Here is an 18,234-nt window from a genome sequence, read left to right on the forward strand (position 1 = left end):
AGCTAAGAGACTGATGGCTGCTAAGGACAGGGGAAGGGAAAGGACAGCGGATGAACAGAGATAAAGAGCTCTACACTGGGGGGAAGGCACAGAATGGAGAAATGAAGGGTCAGCAAAATACAAGATGACAGCAAGCAGAAGATTGATTCTGACAGAATGCAAGACAGACCCTATAAGTAGGACTGAGGAGTTCAGAAAGAGAACAATAAAGAGATACAAATCCCCCAGACCCTGAAAAACTAAAACCCTGAAAATACACTGTAAGAGACACAAAGAGACAGAGAGATTAAAGAAGAAAATCTTATCACTGAGCTACTAAACCCAAAGTCTCACCTGAAAAAAAAAAAATCACCCAATCATACGGAACTATTTAATTAATATTTTAACAAAAATTTTGACCATAAAGTAAAATATACAAGAAGTAATCTATTAGACAATATAAATATAATGTGAATCAAAGTAAAAAAAAATGCCTTACAGGCTTTGACATTTTCTCACAATTGTCTTGCATTGAAAAGTATTTACAATTTTAATGTTATAAAAAGCAGAGCATAATGAACAGCTGTGCCTCCACATATCATGTTTGTCAAAACTGTAAAGTCTACTCGATGCACGTGAACTCTAAAGATGCTCCACTCTCTCTTTTTCTAAGACCTAACCAATCCCCTTCTTTTATATTTGCCATTTCTATTTTACCCCAAGTGCATCCCTAAACTACATGACCATGGCATTTTAAGCCATGCACAAATAGTAAAATACTATTTATATCATTCTGAAAATTTTTGTTCAGTATGGCTTTTCACTCAAAATGTTATTATTCATGTTTGTCACTTATTCAGATATCTGCAATGGAGTACGCCACTACATGATTATATAATCATCACAATGAATATACATGCTTGGTGCTATGTTTTCTAACTACCATACATCTTACCTAAGTTTTAAATTTTACAACACAAAGAGACAGTATGATTTTTACAGTAATTTGACATATTGATTTCACAGACTTTATCCAATATTTGCATAATCTTACTGAGAATTTTTCTTGAGAATCTGACCATGTTGTGTGTTTTGTGGGCTAACGTTCCTCAGGCTGCTTGCTAGTATTTTTTGTTACTACATTTTTCTAAGGTTGCTTATTTCTAGTGTTCTACAATTGTCTTTCTCTTAAAAATTCTAAAGTGTATTTATTATTGTACATAATGGCGGGGGGTGGGGGTCACACAAGTGGAAGGCAGAGGCCAACTGTGCAGTCTTTCCCTCCTTTCACCTTCATGTGGGTTCCTGAGATCAAACTCAGGTCTGCAGGCTTATGTGGCACATACCTATTGAACCATCTTGCCAACCATTTCAAAGTATTTCTATTACACTTTTCTCAATTTCACAGATGCACACTTTGTATATATATGTATGTCCTCACTTCCAACTTCCTACCAGTCGTACCCACCACTTAACCTCCCTTAAAATCTCTCTGACACATTCCTGTGTTCATTTTCTTCTGTGACCCACCAAGATTAACCAGGGTCATCTGTGTAATTGTATGTTTGGTGCTATCAATTGGAGGGTAGTGGGAACAGAGGAGGGTACACAAAACGGTCACTCCCCTCCCCCGAATCTAATGACTGCCAAAAGTTCAGAGGTAAAAGGAGCCTGTGATCCCTCTCCTACTACCTTGACTGACTGACTGACTGACTGGTGATAGCACTGGTCTAGTGTGCACTCAATGCATGTAACTGCGAAAGTTAATAGTTACAGTAGTAGTATCGAGTGTAGTGAATGGTGATTCATTTCCCTTCCTCTTTCCCCAACTCTTATATCTACCATTTTCTGCATCTTAGGCAGTCACAGGTCTCTGCATCTACCACTATTCCCTGTAAAAGAGGCCTGTCTAATTTTTCAGTACCATTTCATCTTCAAAGGGGCTCAAATCTGTGAACATGATCGAGGTGAATGCATGTATCTGCAGGCTGAATCTATACTTGGTTCTGTAGGTTACCCCAAAGGATCACTAACAGAATAATTTCTTCGTTTTATTTTGTTTTGCTTTTGAACAGGGTTTCATGTACTGCAAGCTTTCCTTGAATTTACTATGTAGCCAAGGGTTGCTCCGAACTTCTGATCCTTTTGATTACATCTGGGATTACAGCCATGTGCCACCATACCTGCCATTTTAATCCCTTTAAGGGGGTGCAGCTTTGAGAGAGTAATCTAAGATTTTGACAAAATACAGAAAGATCAAAGCCTTGTATTCTGTCCCTGAGTAGGAAGACCAAAAAAAGCAACAACCACCAAAAACTAAGAAAGACAAAATAAAAATCCAAAGCTGCTAATGTCAAGCAAGGTTAGAATATTGCTAGGGCTTCTGTTCTACATGTTCTTGAACTTGCTTTTTAGATTTAACAAGGTCCTCTTCTTAAGCCTTGTCCCAGAAGACTCCATTAATTTCTCAGAACTCACTATGCATTTACATAGAAAGCATATGAACTATTATTTAGGCATGCCACATACTTATAAGACTCCATCTTTCCCTAAACATCTTTTGTTGTTGTTGTTGGTTTTTTTTTTTTGGGGGGGGGGGTTGAGACAAGGTCTTACTCTGTAGCCAAGACTAACCTCAAACACAATATACAGCAAAGGCTAGACCCAAAGGATGCTTCTCTGACCTTATCATCATCATCTGGAGTGGTGAGATTATAAGCATATACCATCACTTTTGGGTCTATAGTATTTTATAGGACATTCTCCTCCTCTCTTGGTAGGCAAATTCTATTCATACTTTATGATTCCTTTCATTTCGGAATGATTAGCCTCAAATTACTGGCCCTTGGCTCATCTGGGAACATGAATGGTGAATAGTCCTCTTTGCTGACATGAAAACATTGCCTGGTAGCCACAACTCAGCACACACAGGCAATTTATGAAAAATAACAACAAAAATAATCTTTCATTGTGGGAATCGAAAATATAGTAACCAGGTCCCAATAAAACCCTTGAGCAATGAATCTCTAACAACCTTCTCTAGTTGACAATACTTTGTACATGTGGTAATCTGATGCTAGAGAAGTTTCATAGTCTTGAATACGACTATACCCTGGAACATCAATTACTAGCTTGAACATGATCTTGAGGACCCTGGCACATAACTTACTAAACAAATGTTAACTAAACCTTATATAATTAGTCACCTGGCAAGTAGCCATTGTTTTTGAAAAATAGCGCACTAAAATAATTTGGTGGTGCAAGCCTTTAATCCCAACAGTCTGGAAGCAGAGGCATGCAGGTCTCTGAAATTGAGGCCAGCCTGGTCTACAGGGGGAGTTTCAGGACAGTCAGAGCTACAGAGAGAAACCCTGTCATGAAAAACCACAAATAATAATAATAATAATAATAATAATAATAATAATAATAATAATATGAAAATATCAGAACCAAAAAATTCTAGCAGAGAGTAAAAATGTGAGGTTAAATAGAAAATGTCCAAGCTAAGAATATGTGATAATTTCTCTGCAAACATAGTAGATGCCACTCTTTTGTGCATGCCTGGGGAATCAAAGTGAGGGAATCCTGAATGCTAAGTATGTGGCCTACCAATGACCTATGACGTTAGTCCTTCCATTCTAATTGTGATCCTATTAAGTATAATAACAACAACACCTTACAGAAAAATCTAAAAGAGCAAACTGTGGGCTGGGACTACAGCTCATGCTTGTCTAGCATGAAACTCTAGATTTCATCCCCAGCACTGCAAAATCAAAGTATTAGGGGATATATCAGTAATCCTAACAGTCTGAAGTAGAAACAGGTAGACGATCAGAAGTTCACATCTTACTCAGCTGTGTATATCAACACCCGGGGGTACATGAGAACCTTTCTTTAAAGTAAGCAATCCAGAAACCTATGGGCTACTCCAATTACAATATATTCTAGCCATGGTGGTGGACCACGTCTAGAAGCCCAGTAGTAGGGAGGCTAATGAAGGCCTATCTCAAGTTTAAGTCCAGCCTGTATTACATGTCAACTTCAAGACTAGTACTGACTACACAGAAACCTTGTCTGAAAAACCAAATCCTTAGCAGTGCTTAATATTAAAATTTGCACACGAATATTTATGTTGACTTTTTTGATTTTACCATTCACATACTTTAATTATAACTTTTGTTACAATTCTATGCTGTGTTAACAACTAAATGCATCCAACTACTACTTTATATATATTCTGGACCCCACAAGAATCTCAGAAAAATAAAATATAATACAGTTAGAAAGCAATACACTCACTTAGAACTTCTTGATGTCTTCTATATTTAAATAAATGGACTACTGCATTTGGAATAACAAAGTGTATGTTTTAAAGGAGGAAAAGTTTGCAAGACAAGTGTACATATAAAACAAGAGGGAGGAAGGGGAAAGGAGAGACAGAAAATTAGTGTGTGTGTGGGGCCAAAGCAAAAGCACTGTGGTGTTGTGGACTGGAACATGGTTTGTCTTCACTAAAACTCATGTTAAGCTTTGATTCCCAAGAGATGATTAGGTTGTTAAGAGAGAATGTGAACATCCACACCTCAGGAAACGGAGGCAGAGAGACACAGTGTGAGAATGCTTATGAGAATCCCACTTGCGCTTTGACCTCTTATTTTCTATAAAGCCCTGCTACTTACAGACACTCAAACATGGGCTACTCAGCGACCAGAATTGTGAGCTCAAAAAAAATCTTTTCCTTTATAGACTATGCAATCAGTTGGACAAAATAGTAAACTCCATCAATGTATTTTGTCTAGAACAGTGACTAGAGCTCGTAGAAAGCACTTAAATATATTTTAGAATAAACAAAGATGGTGTATTTGTAGTAATAACATATAGCCCTACATCAAATACAAGAATTCTGTCATAAAGTTTATATTCACATATGAAATGGGATACATTTAAAAACGTATAAGGACGTTGAGGCAGAAAGGCTACCAAAATTTGAGGCTATCGTAAGGAAGTTGAGGCAGAAGAGTTACCAAAAATTTGAGGCTACCCTGGGATACGAAGTAATTTCTAGGCCTGGGCTACAGAGTAAGACATCTTCGAAAATGCACCCACTCAACCAAATTAAGGAAACATAACATACAGCTATTCATACTTTAAAACATACTTTAAAAACACTAATAATAAAGCAATAATCTTTAGATTATGTAGCTATTCTTTACCATAAGCTTTCCTAATAAAATATAAAAGGATCATGCTATAAACCTAAATAACTTATTCAAACATGATACTATTTAAAAAAACTACAAGAGAATTCTACTTATTAATGTACCATGCTAAGGAAGTAATTTCATTTTAGTTATCCAGTGAATATGGCATATTCTTTATTTAAAAATTTCACTTACTTTATGTGTTATGTATCTGTGTGTGTGTGTGTGTGTGTGTGTGTGTGTGTGTGTGTGTGTGTGTGTGTGTTTGTGTGGCTTTGGATTATCTGAAACTAGAAATTACACATACCTGTGAGGCACTATGTGAGTGTTGGGAACCTAACTCTGGTCTTCTGAAAGAACTGCCAGTGCCCTTAACCACTGAGCCATCTCTTCAGCCCATAATAGTATATATTCTTAAATGGAGAGAATTTAAATCTAAAGAACAAAACTGGAGTTTTTCTTTTTTTAACCAGTTATTCAAGAGAATGTTTCTGGTAAAATATGTAAAAAAAAAATTACATGCCTTTACTTCACTCAAACTTAAAGAAGCAAAGCCCTAGATAAGCAGTCAAAGCTTGTCTTTTGGAAGGCATGACCTTTCCCATCTGATTAAGCACACAACATACAACAATCTACATCTTGGGCCAGTGCTTTCCAAGCCCTGCACAATATCACAATTGAAGATATGAGAGAAAGCACACCAAAAAAATGGAAGCAGCTAGATATTTCTAGAAGCAATGCAGCCACACATCCCCACTTGTACTTCCTGACGATAAAGGCGGGGGGGGGGGAGTCTTAGTCAAATTTTAAAATTAATTAATGTTTAATTCCTTGAGAATTTCATACATGCATCCTCGTATTGCCTCCCCTTCAACTCCTCCCCATTCCTCTGACTTGCATGTAAGTCATTTACAGCACTTTCTTTTCAGCCCTAAGAGAAGAAAAGAAACTCAGTAAGACTATTTTAACGTAATTATTCCCAGGAACACACATATATAAGGAGAGACTGCAGAACTATAAGTAGAAAGGGTGGAAGAAGAGAGCACAGGAGGAGATAGCAGAAGCTTTTCACTGCTTTAACTCTATGAGCACAGTTTATTGCTGTGTTGATGAAAACACTCTTGGAAGAAAATCTACTTGAAAGATGAATGCCGATAAAGCTGCTTTAATGGATGGAGTAGCCGAAGAAAAGAAGGAAGAGGGAAATTTTGTAGTTTAAATTTCATGACTCCCCTGATTTGGAGAATCCAGGGTTTGTGGTTAGGCTGCCACCTGTCTATTCCACAGAGGTACTGAAAAGAGAAGCGTTTATAGAGGAGTCACTATGTTAGTCAGCTGCAGACCTGAGCTCAATCAAGCTTATCTGATCACAAGATCATTCGGCTGCCACCCACACTGCTTTCCTCCTCACAGATGTTTAATGTTTTGCTCTATAACTCCCCAATGCCAAAAATTCAGAGCCGTTTAGAAGTAAGATATTTGAAGTATTCTGATATTTACTCCCAGCTTTAAAGCTCCTAAACACAGTCAGTTTGCACTAAGAACATAGAATGGCTAAGTAATAACTCTTAAGCATAAATAAGGGGAGAAAAACTGAAGCCACCAGACAGTAAACTTTTACTTTCATATAAAGGAGAGAAAAACAGAAAAATGAATTGTACTTGCTATAAGGGGAACCAAAGCACATAATTATAGATTATGAAGAATTAGAAAGGAAAAGTCTAAGTGATTAAAATTCGTTCTAATATATACAATTCACTACCTGAAATGCTTACAGTTTTCCTATGCATCTAAGTGAAAATCCTACAGAGGCCTTAAGATTAGACACATTCTAGCATGAATTCCAGATCTAGCATTCATTTATAAAACTAAATTTACCAGCTTCACTTCAATATCACTTATGAACTACATTTAAGAGCTATGCACAAAGTCAGAATAGTTGGGTGCAGGCATAGACATTTAAAGAAACAATTAGATTTCCTTTTTCTTTGCTCCAAATTACCAGGCAGAGTAAATTGACTTGCCTACAATTAAACATTAATGATTTGTTCTAACTCTGCACGCTCTTAATACCTAAGCAAAGAGATTCCTTTGCATTGACTCTCTAGGAGAACAGAACAAAAGCAAACACGAACGACCTGATGTGTCCTCAGCCAGTGTTGCACAATAAACGTCCGGCACACTCACTTTCATCTAGCTTCAGAGAAACTGAAGGGTTGTTTCCCGTCTCCTCCACATTTCCTTCTCCACCCCCTCTAGATCTGGAATTCCAGACTTTGATGACTTCAACATCGTTGTCACTACCACTCCCGCTTGAGCTGCTGTCCTTCCTCCCCTTCTTCCCCTTTGTTTTCTTCTTTCTAAAATGGAGAGAGAGAGAAAAAAAGAGAGGGAGGGAGAGAAAAAAGAGAACTTTGTGTTAGGAAAGCATATTAAGTAAGGGTATAAAGCCAATTATCAGAAGACCGCCCACAAGTCCAGGCTTTTAAATGTACCAGTATAGGGAACAAAAGTACTCAATTTACTTTGCATACTCATCTGAGCTTAAACTCATAGAAGTTTCATCAGAATCTGAAGCTATAAATTCATCCATACTATCTTCATCAAAATAGCCCTAGACAAAAGAAGACATGTTTTAGTAGCCCATTTCAACATACATTGGAAAGTCAAACATTTCATTTCACTAAGTGATATAAAATGAATTAGGACTAAGGAATTATGGAAGACTGAAAGAGATAATGGCAATTTAACAAGATTATAAAACAGGAGGTCTGAAATGGGATGAAGAAAATGTGAAAATGAAGCAATGCTGAGTTTGGTGTATTGTAACAAAGTAAATTTATTGGCTTTGCTAAGTTACTATGACTATATGTGATATTAACATTAGGAGAAACTGAATTAAAATGTGAGGTTGGAGAGATGGCTCAGTGGGTAAGAGCACTGACTGCTCTTCCAGAGGTCCTGAGTGCAATTCCCAGCAACCGCATGGTGGCTCACAACCATCTGTAATGGGATATGATGCTCTCTTTTGGTGTGTGTTCGTACGGCTATACTCATAAAACCATTTTTCTATAACCATAAAATGACATCAAACTAAAGGAATAATTAAGACAAGCTCTCAGCCAAGGCTGACCTCCCAATGTTGGATGCCTCAGCCTTTCCAGTGCTGAGATTACAAATGTGTGTTAACACCCCCAGCTCAGATCATCCTACTTCCACCTGCCCAGTGCTGAGATGATAGATGCATGCCACCTTGCCTGCTTTGTGTGGTCCTGGAGAGCGAACACAGAGTATCACTCATGTCAGACACTAAACCTATTGAGCTGCATTCCTAGCCTAGTTTTTAAATTTTCACATATTTTGAATGTGTGTGCTCAGGTCACTCGGAATCAAAATTAAGGGTCTTGTGCCTATTAGGCAAACATTCAATTAGTAAGACATACACTGTCACCCCTCAAAAAAGGTAAAAGGGCTCAATACAAGAAAATTTAGAACTGGGGATGTAGCTCCCTTGGGTGGAAATCCCAGCACATAAACAAACATTTAATGACCCTATAAGCATAATGAATTCAAGATACAGAAATAAGCAAGGCAATGGTGGTATACACCTCTAATGGCAAACTCAGAAGGCAAAGGGAAGAGGAAGGCCAAAAGCTGGACGTTACCTTGGACTACACAGTAAGTTTCATGCCATCTAGGGATAGAGAGTAAGTACCCATCTCAATGACAACAAAGACATATAAATAAACTAAGAATAAAAGAAGCTGAATTAATGAAATAGAAAGTTGCTTCAAATATAAAGAATATAAAAAGTAACAATTAAACAATTTGAGGTACTTGATTTACCTTATTTTCTTTGCTAATGTAGTCCAGTTGCAAACACCAAGGATGGGTCCAGATTCTGCTTAACATCTGGAAATCTTGGAAGAGCTTTGCACCGGCCTTTCCTCTTCCACCATCAGTGCTATTGCCTACACCTGACCAAAAGAAACAATAGTTGAAGACACAAGGAATCTCCATTTCCACCATGATGATCCTGTATTAGATTTTTCTATGATACACACCCTTTTCAAAGTATGAAAAAGCTTATAAAATCTAATTCCTTACTATTAATATTTTGAAATATATAAAGTAATAAATAAGATTGTAGGAAAAACCTGCTTTACAAAAATGATTGCAATATTAAAAACCAAATATGTGGTAAAAGAAATATGACTTGTTTCTTCTGCCAGAACTTCATATAGTCTAAGTTGCCTTCAAGACCTGACACTCCGGCTTCCACCAGCACATGCTGAGAAGACAAGTGTGTACTACCACACTCAGCATACGCACTTTTGAAAATGATGGATTACACAATAACATATGGCAAGTATACTTGAAGATCTCAATAACATATATAAAGTATTTTCTGATTTTACTCACAACACAGTCATAATTATTAATACAACTATAATCTGTTGCCTATTCCATACTGGGAAGGAAACTGTCATTTTAATTAAAGGATACAAAACTAGATATTTTTTTCTTAGATTTTTGAAATATCCTAAATTGTATTCATGGCCCCTCATCTATTACAGACAAATAAAGCCTGGCTCCATACAGACAGACTTTGTTGCAATTCTTTCCAAGTATGAGGACTCATAAAGAGTCTTTCAAAAATTATGCTTTGGATGTACAAAGTGAGTGTGAAGGAAGTGGAAGAGAATATGAGAGACCCAGATAAATAATGATCTTTCTGCTACAGAAGTAAAATAAAAAGACCTAAAATCCACAGAAATATAGAATTTCTGCCAAGAGCAGGGGGTGGAGAAAACGAAGAGATGGAGGGCAACAGATACAAACTTTCAGTCATGTAATGAACATTAAAGTATTATAGTTAAAAATATAGTGCATATTGTAAAACGCTGAGTGCATTTTAAGTACTTTTACCTATACAAAACATACAAGAAAAGGACAGGTACACTTGGTCGGCTATATTAATTATCCTGCTATATAGCTATATACATCAAAACCTATTACATATGTTAAATACATACAATAAAAAGAAAATATTTTGTGTCATTTTATTCTTTAAGCTTAATGAGGCTTGTCTTATTCTCTAACTTTGTGTGTGTGTGTGTGTGTGTGTGTATGTGTGTGTGTATTTTAGACAATGTTATACATGCACTTAAGTATGTGTTCTATAGCTGGTGGACAGTGTTCCATAAGGGTATCTAATTTATACTGGTCTGAGTTCTATCAGACCTTCAAAAAAGAGCTAATATCAATATTCCTCAAACTATTCCACAAAATAGAAACAGAAAAACACTACCTAATTCATTCTATGAAGCCACAATCACTCTTATATATAAATCACACAAAGACTCAACAAGGAACTTCAAACCAATGTCCTTCATGAATATCGATCCAAAAATACTCAATAGAATTCTTCCAAACTGAAACCTCAAACACATAAAAACCATCATTCAGCACAATCAAGTAGGCTTCATTCCAGGAATGCAAGGATGGTTAAATATATGAAAATTCATCAACATAACATACTCTATAGACTAAATGAAGTAAAAAGGCCACATGATCATTTCATTTAGATGCTGAAAAAGCCATTTACAAAACACAATACCCCTTCATGTTAAATCCTGGAGAGATCAGAAATTCATGGCATATACCTAAAGATAAAAAGCAATATATAGCAAACTAACAGCCAACATGAAATTAAATGTAGAGAAACTTAAAGTAATCCCACTAAAATCCAGGGTAAGACAAGGTTGCCCATTCTCTGTTTACTCAATATAGTCCTCAAAGTTCTAATTAGAGAAATTAGATAACAAAAGGAGATCAAGGGGATATAAATTGTTAAGGAAGAAGTCAAGGTATCGCTGTTTGCAGATGATCTGATAGTGTACATAAGTGACCCCTTATTTAATATATTTAATGTATATGAGTACAGTATAGCTGTCTTCAGACACCAGAAGAGGGCATCAGATCCCATTACAGATGGTTGTGAGTCACCATGTAGTTGCTAGAAATTGAATTCATGACCTCTGGAAGAGCAGTCAGTGCTCTTAGCCACTGAGCAATCTCTCCTGCCCTCCCCTTGTATTCTACCTTTAAATTTTGTGAACTTGATTTAATCTATATACCTTTCAAAATCTATGTAGCTGAATATTTTTAAAACTGTCCTGGAATTTTATTCTCCCTCTATTGCATATGCTTCAGAAATACTACTTTGTTTCTTTTGTTCAAGGCAGGGTTGCTCTGTATAGGCCTGGAGGTCCTGGAACTTACTGTGTAGACTAGCCAGGCCTTGAATTCAAAGAACCACCTGCGTCTGCTGGAACAGCCAGCATAAACTAGTTCTTTTCCATTGTTTAAAAACACTTCATTTATTTTAACACACACTGGTGTTCTGCCTGCATATGTGTCTGTGAGGGTGACAGATTCCCTGTAACTGGAATTACAGTTTCGAGTTGCCATCTGGGTGCTGGGAATTGGACCTGGATCCTCTGAAAGAATGGCCAGTACTTTTAACCAACTGAAACCACCACCTCCATAAATTACTCTTAACAAATTAAAGCCTTATTTACATATAATACAGAGATTTCTGGGGATTTTCTTGTGTTGTTTGGAGGGGGGGGTGCTGAAAGTCAAGCTAGGCCCCATATACAAAAGGTAAGAGCACTTCTACTAAACATGATTTCATTAGCCAGGGTTACACAGAGAAACCCTGTCTAAAAAAACAAAGCAAGCAAACAAAAACCATTACTGCTTTAAGTTTGCCCCTTCAGTTTAGCATTGACAGTGATTTTAATCATAAACATTGCAATTTTAAGCATATTTTGTTCAAATAGAAAACTAAACGAAAGCAAAATACATGAAAAACTACTAAGACCATATCCTCAGAAAAAGAACACACTCATAGAGAAGATGAAAACAACTGAATGTATTTGTTACCTGTTAAATGGTCCAAGTAGTATTGATAGAGCTTGCACTGAATAGCAGTCATCCTAACAGCTAACACGTATTCATGTTTTGGAGGCAAGAACTTGGTTAATGCTGTGTAATCTTTCCTCTGCAATTAACAAGACAAAAATGCAAATCAGTGATCCAAATATGTAACCAGAATGAACTGCTTGAATAACTCTGAGTTGAAAGACACATAGTCAATATTTTTTAAGGATAGTTTCCCTCTCAATTCATAACAGAGACCACATACTATTATACTTAATATATTTCATATGACTACGTGTTATGGTACATAGGTAAAAAAGATATTGCAACATGGCATCAGGTTTTAAATTCAAGTGGTCATATGATCACTTAACAAAATCCAAGTTTTCAAGATGGTCTTCTCTGTATTTAAAAAAAAAGTAGAAAAAAATTGGTGATGCCCCAGAGTCATGTGAAGACCACTAAAAGTATAGGCAAGCATAGGAATCAAAGTGTCACGTAGCCAAGTGTTGAAGTACATGCTTACGACTCTAACACTTGAGAGGGCTGAGGCAGGAGCATCTAGGGTTCCAGGCAAGCCTAGGCTACATAAAAATAAAAACCATCTCGAAGGAGAAAAAAAGGAATACCCCCCCCCCACACACACACACAAAAATCAAAATTCTAATGCAATCTGAGTTGTATGCCAAAACATAATTTCTGAAGTAATATTTGTACCCTCTGAGAAAATAAGATATGTATAAAACACTAATGAAACAATTTTCTTAGACGGACAGAAAAAACCCCACAAATACTAATAATTATTAAATATAAATAACTACTTAAACAGAAAAACCAACTTACTGCTTGGGTGGTAATAGTAATACAGAAGAGAAGTGCTTAATAGTACATACAGCCAAAATGATCAAACACAATTATCTGCTATGATAGCACTATAGTCATACTCAAAAACAGCATTGTTGTTCCTGTAGAAGATTTTTGTAGCTACCTTTACCTTCTAGTGTTGTAAGAGAGAATGTAGGTCTTGAAATCTCAGAATTGATAGCTCCATCTTTACATACTTACCTAAAATCTGTACATTTAGATTCAGACAGTCTGATTTTACATAACATTACTAACCTGTTCACTATAGAACTGGTGTATGCATGAGTGCATGACTTGTATCTATGAAAGGAGGTGTGAATGAATATATGAACAATGTGTCTGTCACAGTACCCATGTAGAGCCCAGAGAATGACTTTGGTGGAGCAACTTTTTCTCTTTCCAACTTTACATGGATTCCAGAAATTAACCTTGGGTTGCCAGACTTGTGTGGCAAGGACCTTTAACCACTAAGCCATCTTGCCAACCCCCAACAATTACGTTAAAAATAGTTCCTCTCTTAGGTCATACTAGTCTCAACTACAACTATTCAAACAGTGAGGTCTAAATACCATGTCAAGTATACATAAGTATGTCTTAATCATAACAGCTATAATGCAAAGAGTTATAATTACTAAATTACAAAAAGAAAATGAGACAAAGTAGCTCAAGCCTAAAGTCAAAAATTGATGTGGGACTCCATTATGTCGGTTTCTGTGGAGCATCTCTGTACCTGAACACATCCGGCTAACATCTCATAGAGAATATGAGCACGTTTTTTCATCACTCTCACATCTACCATGGTAGAGTCTGCACACTGTCCGTTTTGGATTGGATTTATAAATCTATTCCTGAATTCCTTGATGGATCCAAGCAAATTCTCCTTGATAAAGTTAACCATGCAATGATCTAAGAGACAAGATATTAATTCATTAATAATATTAATGATAGAAAGACCCAGAAAAATTCTCTAAAATATTCCTACTGCCAAATACTCATCTCATAGAAAGTATTATCAGGAAGGGAATTGGGAGGCAGTAAAAGGGGCAAGGGGGAAAGCTATGCTTAGGATAAAATCTGGTTGCAAATCTGATCTAGAACTAGCTAAACCATCTAAGAAACTGAAAAAGATCATCCGTCACCCTCCTAAACCTATTTTGTTACAAAGCAGTTGATTCTAAACTACTATTTATAACCTGTAAAGCATAAAGCAAGTATACGTAACTGTATTGTGTACATAAGTGCAATGATGATTTTATGGTCAGTGAGAGTGCCTTGTAAAGAAAAAATTAAGTACCACATGAAAGTAAGACAAATGGAGGACAAGCTATTATGGCGAAGCTATACAGCTAATTCAGTTCTTAATTCAGCTGCTCAAGTCTCTTAAGGCGCCATCAACTGTCCTATAAGAAGCACACTCAATGGAAAATAGCATTCTGTAAAAGAATAGAAGAGAAATAGAAAAAAAAACGAATAAAAAGCCAAACACACTAGAGAATGTGCAACTCTATAATCCCAATTGCAATTTGCTAAATAAGCCCCTGTGCGTCACGTGACAATGAGGGATCATCACAAGGCACTTCTCTATGCATTTCACTTTCGCTTCTGTCTGAGCAGATGCTATTCTGGGAAAGAGTTGCTGGAAGTTTTTGTTCTCATCTCCACTTTCCAAAATGTTCACAACAGGCATTTCTTTTTTATTTTGATTTTTACAGGGAGAGACAAAGTCTCACTATGTATTACTGGCTATTCTTGAACTTACAGAGATCCACCTGCCTCTGCGTCCTGGGATTAGAGGTATACACTATCAAAGCTGGAGTGTTTGTGTCCTTACTGGTACTTCCTCCAAACTGGATATATACCACTATCAGACCTCTTTAATAAGCACATACACATTTTGTATATTTTGAAGTAATTTACTAAAGTATTCTCATACTTTTTAAGGATTTCTCTTCCTTTAGTTATATCTAAACAATGACAATGTCACATATCTTCACAGTGGCTTGCTACTCAGATTTACAAAGCATTTCACTTGAAAAACAACTTGTTCTTTTACAGAAGAATCAACTATACATTATGGTCACAGACTACAACAAAAAGAAGAAAACGAAATGGTCAAATTTACAAAAATATGAGTCAATGGCAGCATTCTACAGCAGAATGACATAATATTAACTCACACTCAATTAGGTTATTTTGAAGTGGTGTTCCTGTTAAAATGATCCTCCTCCTCGATTTTATAGAGTTCATAGCTTTTGAAACAGCAGATGCTTCATTTTTTAGAATATGGCCTTCATCACAGACAACAAAATCAGGGCCTATAAAATTATATATAAAAACAACACTTAATTAAAATGAAAATAAAAGAAACGATAAAGCTAGAAAGGTTGCACATGAAAGTATATATAGTTCATCATTTTATACCTGTGATCTAGAAAGTAAAGCAATATCATTGGGAGCATATTCATATTCTATGTACCATTGTGCATGACTGAAATGGCACTAGTTAATATTAATAAAGTCCTCGTAAACTAATATTAAAGTACTACTAAAGATCGCCAAACGCTGTGAAGAATATAGCTTAAAGATTTTACCAAACCAGTCAAGCATGGTGGCACAAACCCTCAATTCTAGCACTTAGGAGACAGAGGCAGACTTTTTCCACAGGGTTACAGGAGAGCCAAGGCTAGAAAGAGAAAGCCTGTATGGAGACAGAGGGGGAGAAATAGAATACCAGTAAAGATTATCTTCAACAGATTTGGATATTTCATAAAGAAAATACCTTTTAAGGGATTAAACTTTTAGAACTAAGACATATTAAAATGATTACAGAATAGCATAACAAATAGAAGGAAAATATATTTTAAAATAATCCTGTGGCATTAGATTATATTAAAATTATTGCCTAAGACACAAAAGAGTTTAAATAAACATGAAAACAAAAATATCAAGTGCTATAAGACACAATATAGGAGCTGAATGAAGACATGGCTCAGTGATTATAAGAAGGTGCTGCGAGGCTGGGGATTTAGCTCAGTGGTAGAGCACTTACCTAGGAAGCGCCAGGCCCTGGGTTCGGTCCCCAGCTCCGGAAAAAAAAAGAACAAAAAAAAAAAAAAAAAAAAAAGGTGCTGCTCGTCGATAGGATCTAGGTTCCACCTCGAGCAGAAGAGGAACTAGAATCTCATATATACTAAGGCTGGCTTGGTTTCCACTAAATTCAGGAGAATGACGTGCTTACTGCTCCTCCTGCCTCCCTGTCCCAAGCCTTCGGATTGTAGATATGTGCCATGGAACCCCAGTGTTAAGGTTTGTACTTTTAGACAATATCCTGCTGAGTATCCCCAGCCTACAAAAATTAAATTTCTAAGTTTGAAATACACTTACTCCTGAATGCATGACTTTCACATAATCATCAAGTCAGAAAGAAAATGGATCCAACAAAGGCCATTATAAGTCTATAGCTACTGACACTATGAAAATCACTTGCATATAAAAACCTCAAATTGGCTAGAAGGCATATACACTACTATTTCACTATTAAAATGCTATGTCCATGCAGGCACACTTGGGGGTGTGGGTGTGGCAATATTGAGATTGATGGGTTAGTATAAAGACTCCAGGTTTTCCTGTGTCTTTTGATGGAATCATTAAAAGTGAAAGACGCAGGCAGTATTACTAAAATACAACAATGCTTTGAATATTGTTCATACATATAAATGCAGATTTTGTCTTCTAAACCTAAAAAAAAAACCTTAAAAGTATTCTTCTAAAATCACCTTCTAAAAATCATTAAAATAAGAAAACCTCCGCCAGACTAATTTAAGTGAATAGGAAAACACTTTTTAAAGACAACTAAGGCCCAAACAAATGTATCACTCTACAACGTTTCCTTTCCAAAATGTTACAGTGCCACCTATTGGTATTATTTTGAAAAATCACAGCCAGGGCTAGAGATGCAGCTAAGTGGTAACCCTACCAGCCCTGAGGTTTAATCCTCACCATCAAAAGCACTACTTAAACGACTGTAGTCACTGTTTGCCACTAGTAGAAATGATTAAGTACCAATACGAAGCCAGAGGAGGAGCTGAGATCAGTATACATTACTAACAATTCCAGTCAATCTAAATAGTCATCGTACTAAAATCTTCCCAATTTTCCAGATTCTAACCTGACAAGCTGTTTCTCCTACTTTAAAACCTCCTGTCTAGGACTATGATGCCTCAAGTCTGCTTGTCTGGCCCTGACATAAAGCTTTTATCCTAGGCTTGAGTTAGGATATTTCTTCTATATTATACAAACCCAACTTTCCAAATATTCACCTGTCATATACATCTTTAGTGCAGCCAATTTATGTCACACCATAAAAGTCACTTGAGGAAAAAAGAAACTATTATTTCACTTATTGATGGAAATTCAGAACATATTGATGTAAAGGGAATTTACATATATAAGATATTAATATCACTAAATCTTAGATTTTATGCTTTAATACATTGTTCTTGATGTGTGTGTGTGTGTGTGTGTGTGTGTGTGTGTGTGTGTGTGTGTGTGTTATATACATGACATTATAAGATACTCATTGCATTACAAAAACTTTGAAAACTCAAACCATCTCTAATCGTCAGAAAAGGTAACAGGGATGAGGGTAGGATCAAGCATTCAAGGCCAGCCTAGGCAACATAGAAAAACCCTGTCATAAAGAAAATACAGAGCTCATTCCTTTTTCCTCCTTGGGTGTCTGAAGGCAAGATGGGTCACCAGCAGCTCTACTGGAGTCACCTGCGAAGTTCGACCAGGGTTCTCGCTCTTGCCGTGTCTGCTCTAACGGCCATGGTCTGACCCATAAATACGGGCTGAACATGTGCAGACAGTGCTTCCGTCAGTACGGGAAGGCTTTATGAAGTTGGACTAAGCGACCTGAATGGATGATTCAACTGTCTACCCAGTAAAACCGACTGCCTACTCAGTGATACCAATCATGCTAGTCTTTGTGCACACAGAATAAAAAAAGTGAAGGCTAAAAACAAAACAAAACAAACAAACAAACAAAAAAAACAATGTAACAAAATAATGGAAAAAGCAAAGTACTGTTGAAGTCATCCTGAAGATAATTTTGGTATGTAATTTATAAAATAAATGAACGCGAAGACTGAACAGATATCTGGAAGGCTAAGAGCACATGCTGCTCTCACAAAGGACCTAGGTACAATTTCTAGACCGTCAATGGCAGGTCATAACTATC

General features: G+C 36.5%; 1 protein-coding gene across 25 annotated transcripts in view; it reads right to left on the reverse strand.

Moving 5' to 3' along the window:
- Window positions 1-18,234, reverse strand: part of Atrx (ATRX, chromatin remodeler) — a 146,333-nt gene that overhangs the window by 29,700 nt on the left and 98,399 nt on the right. For 24 of the 25 annotated variants that reach the window (NM_001105757.2, XM_063279780.1, XM_039099473.2 and 21 more), the window contains 6 exons: window positions 15,170-15,307; window positions 13,723-13,898; window positions 12,132-12,249; window positions 9,027-9,157; window positions 7,706-7,794; window positions 7,368-7,540 (listed from right to left, as the gene is read on the reverse strand). In NM_001105757.2, the coding sequence (NP_001099227.2) occupies window positions 7,368-7,540; window positions 7,706-7,794; window positions 9,027-9,157; window positions 12,132-12,249; window positions 13,723-13,898; window positions 15,170-15,307 (825 nt within the window). Of the gene's footprint in view, window positions 1-356; window positions 6,473-7,367; window positions 7,541-7,705; window positions 7,795-9,026; window positions 9,158-12,131; window positions 12,250-13,722; window positions 13,899-15,169; window positions 15,308-18,234 lie in introns of those variants that run through there. The other variant, XM_039099475.2, reaches the window with a different exon arrangement.

This window comes from Rattus norvegicus, chromosome X, assembly GCF_036323735.1.
Source record: "Rattus norvegicus strain BN/NHsdMcwi chromosome X, GRCr8, whole genome shotgun sequence".
NCBI lineage: Eukaryota > Metazoa > Chordata > Mammalia > Rodentia > Muridae > Rattus > Rattus norvegicus.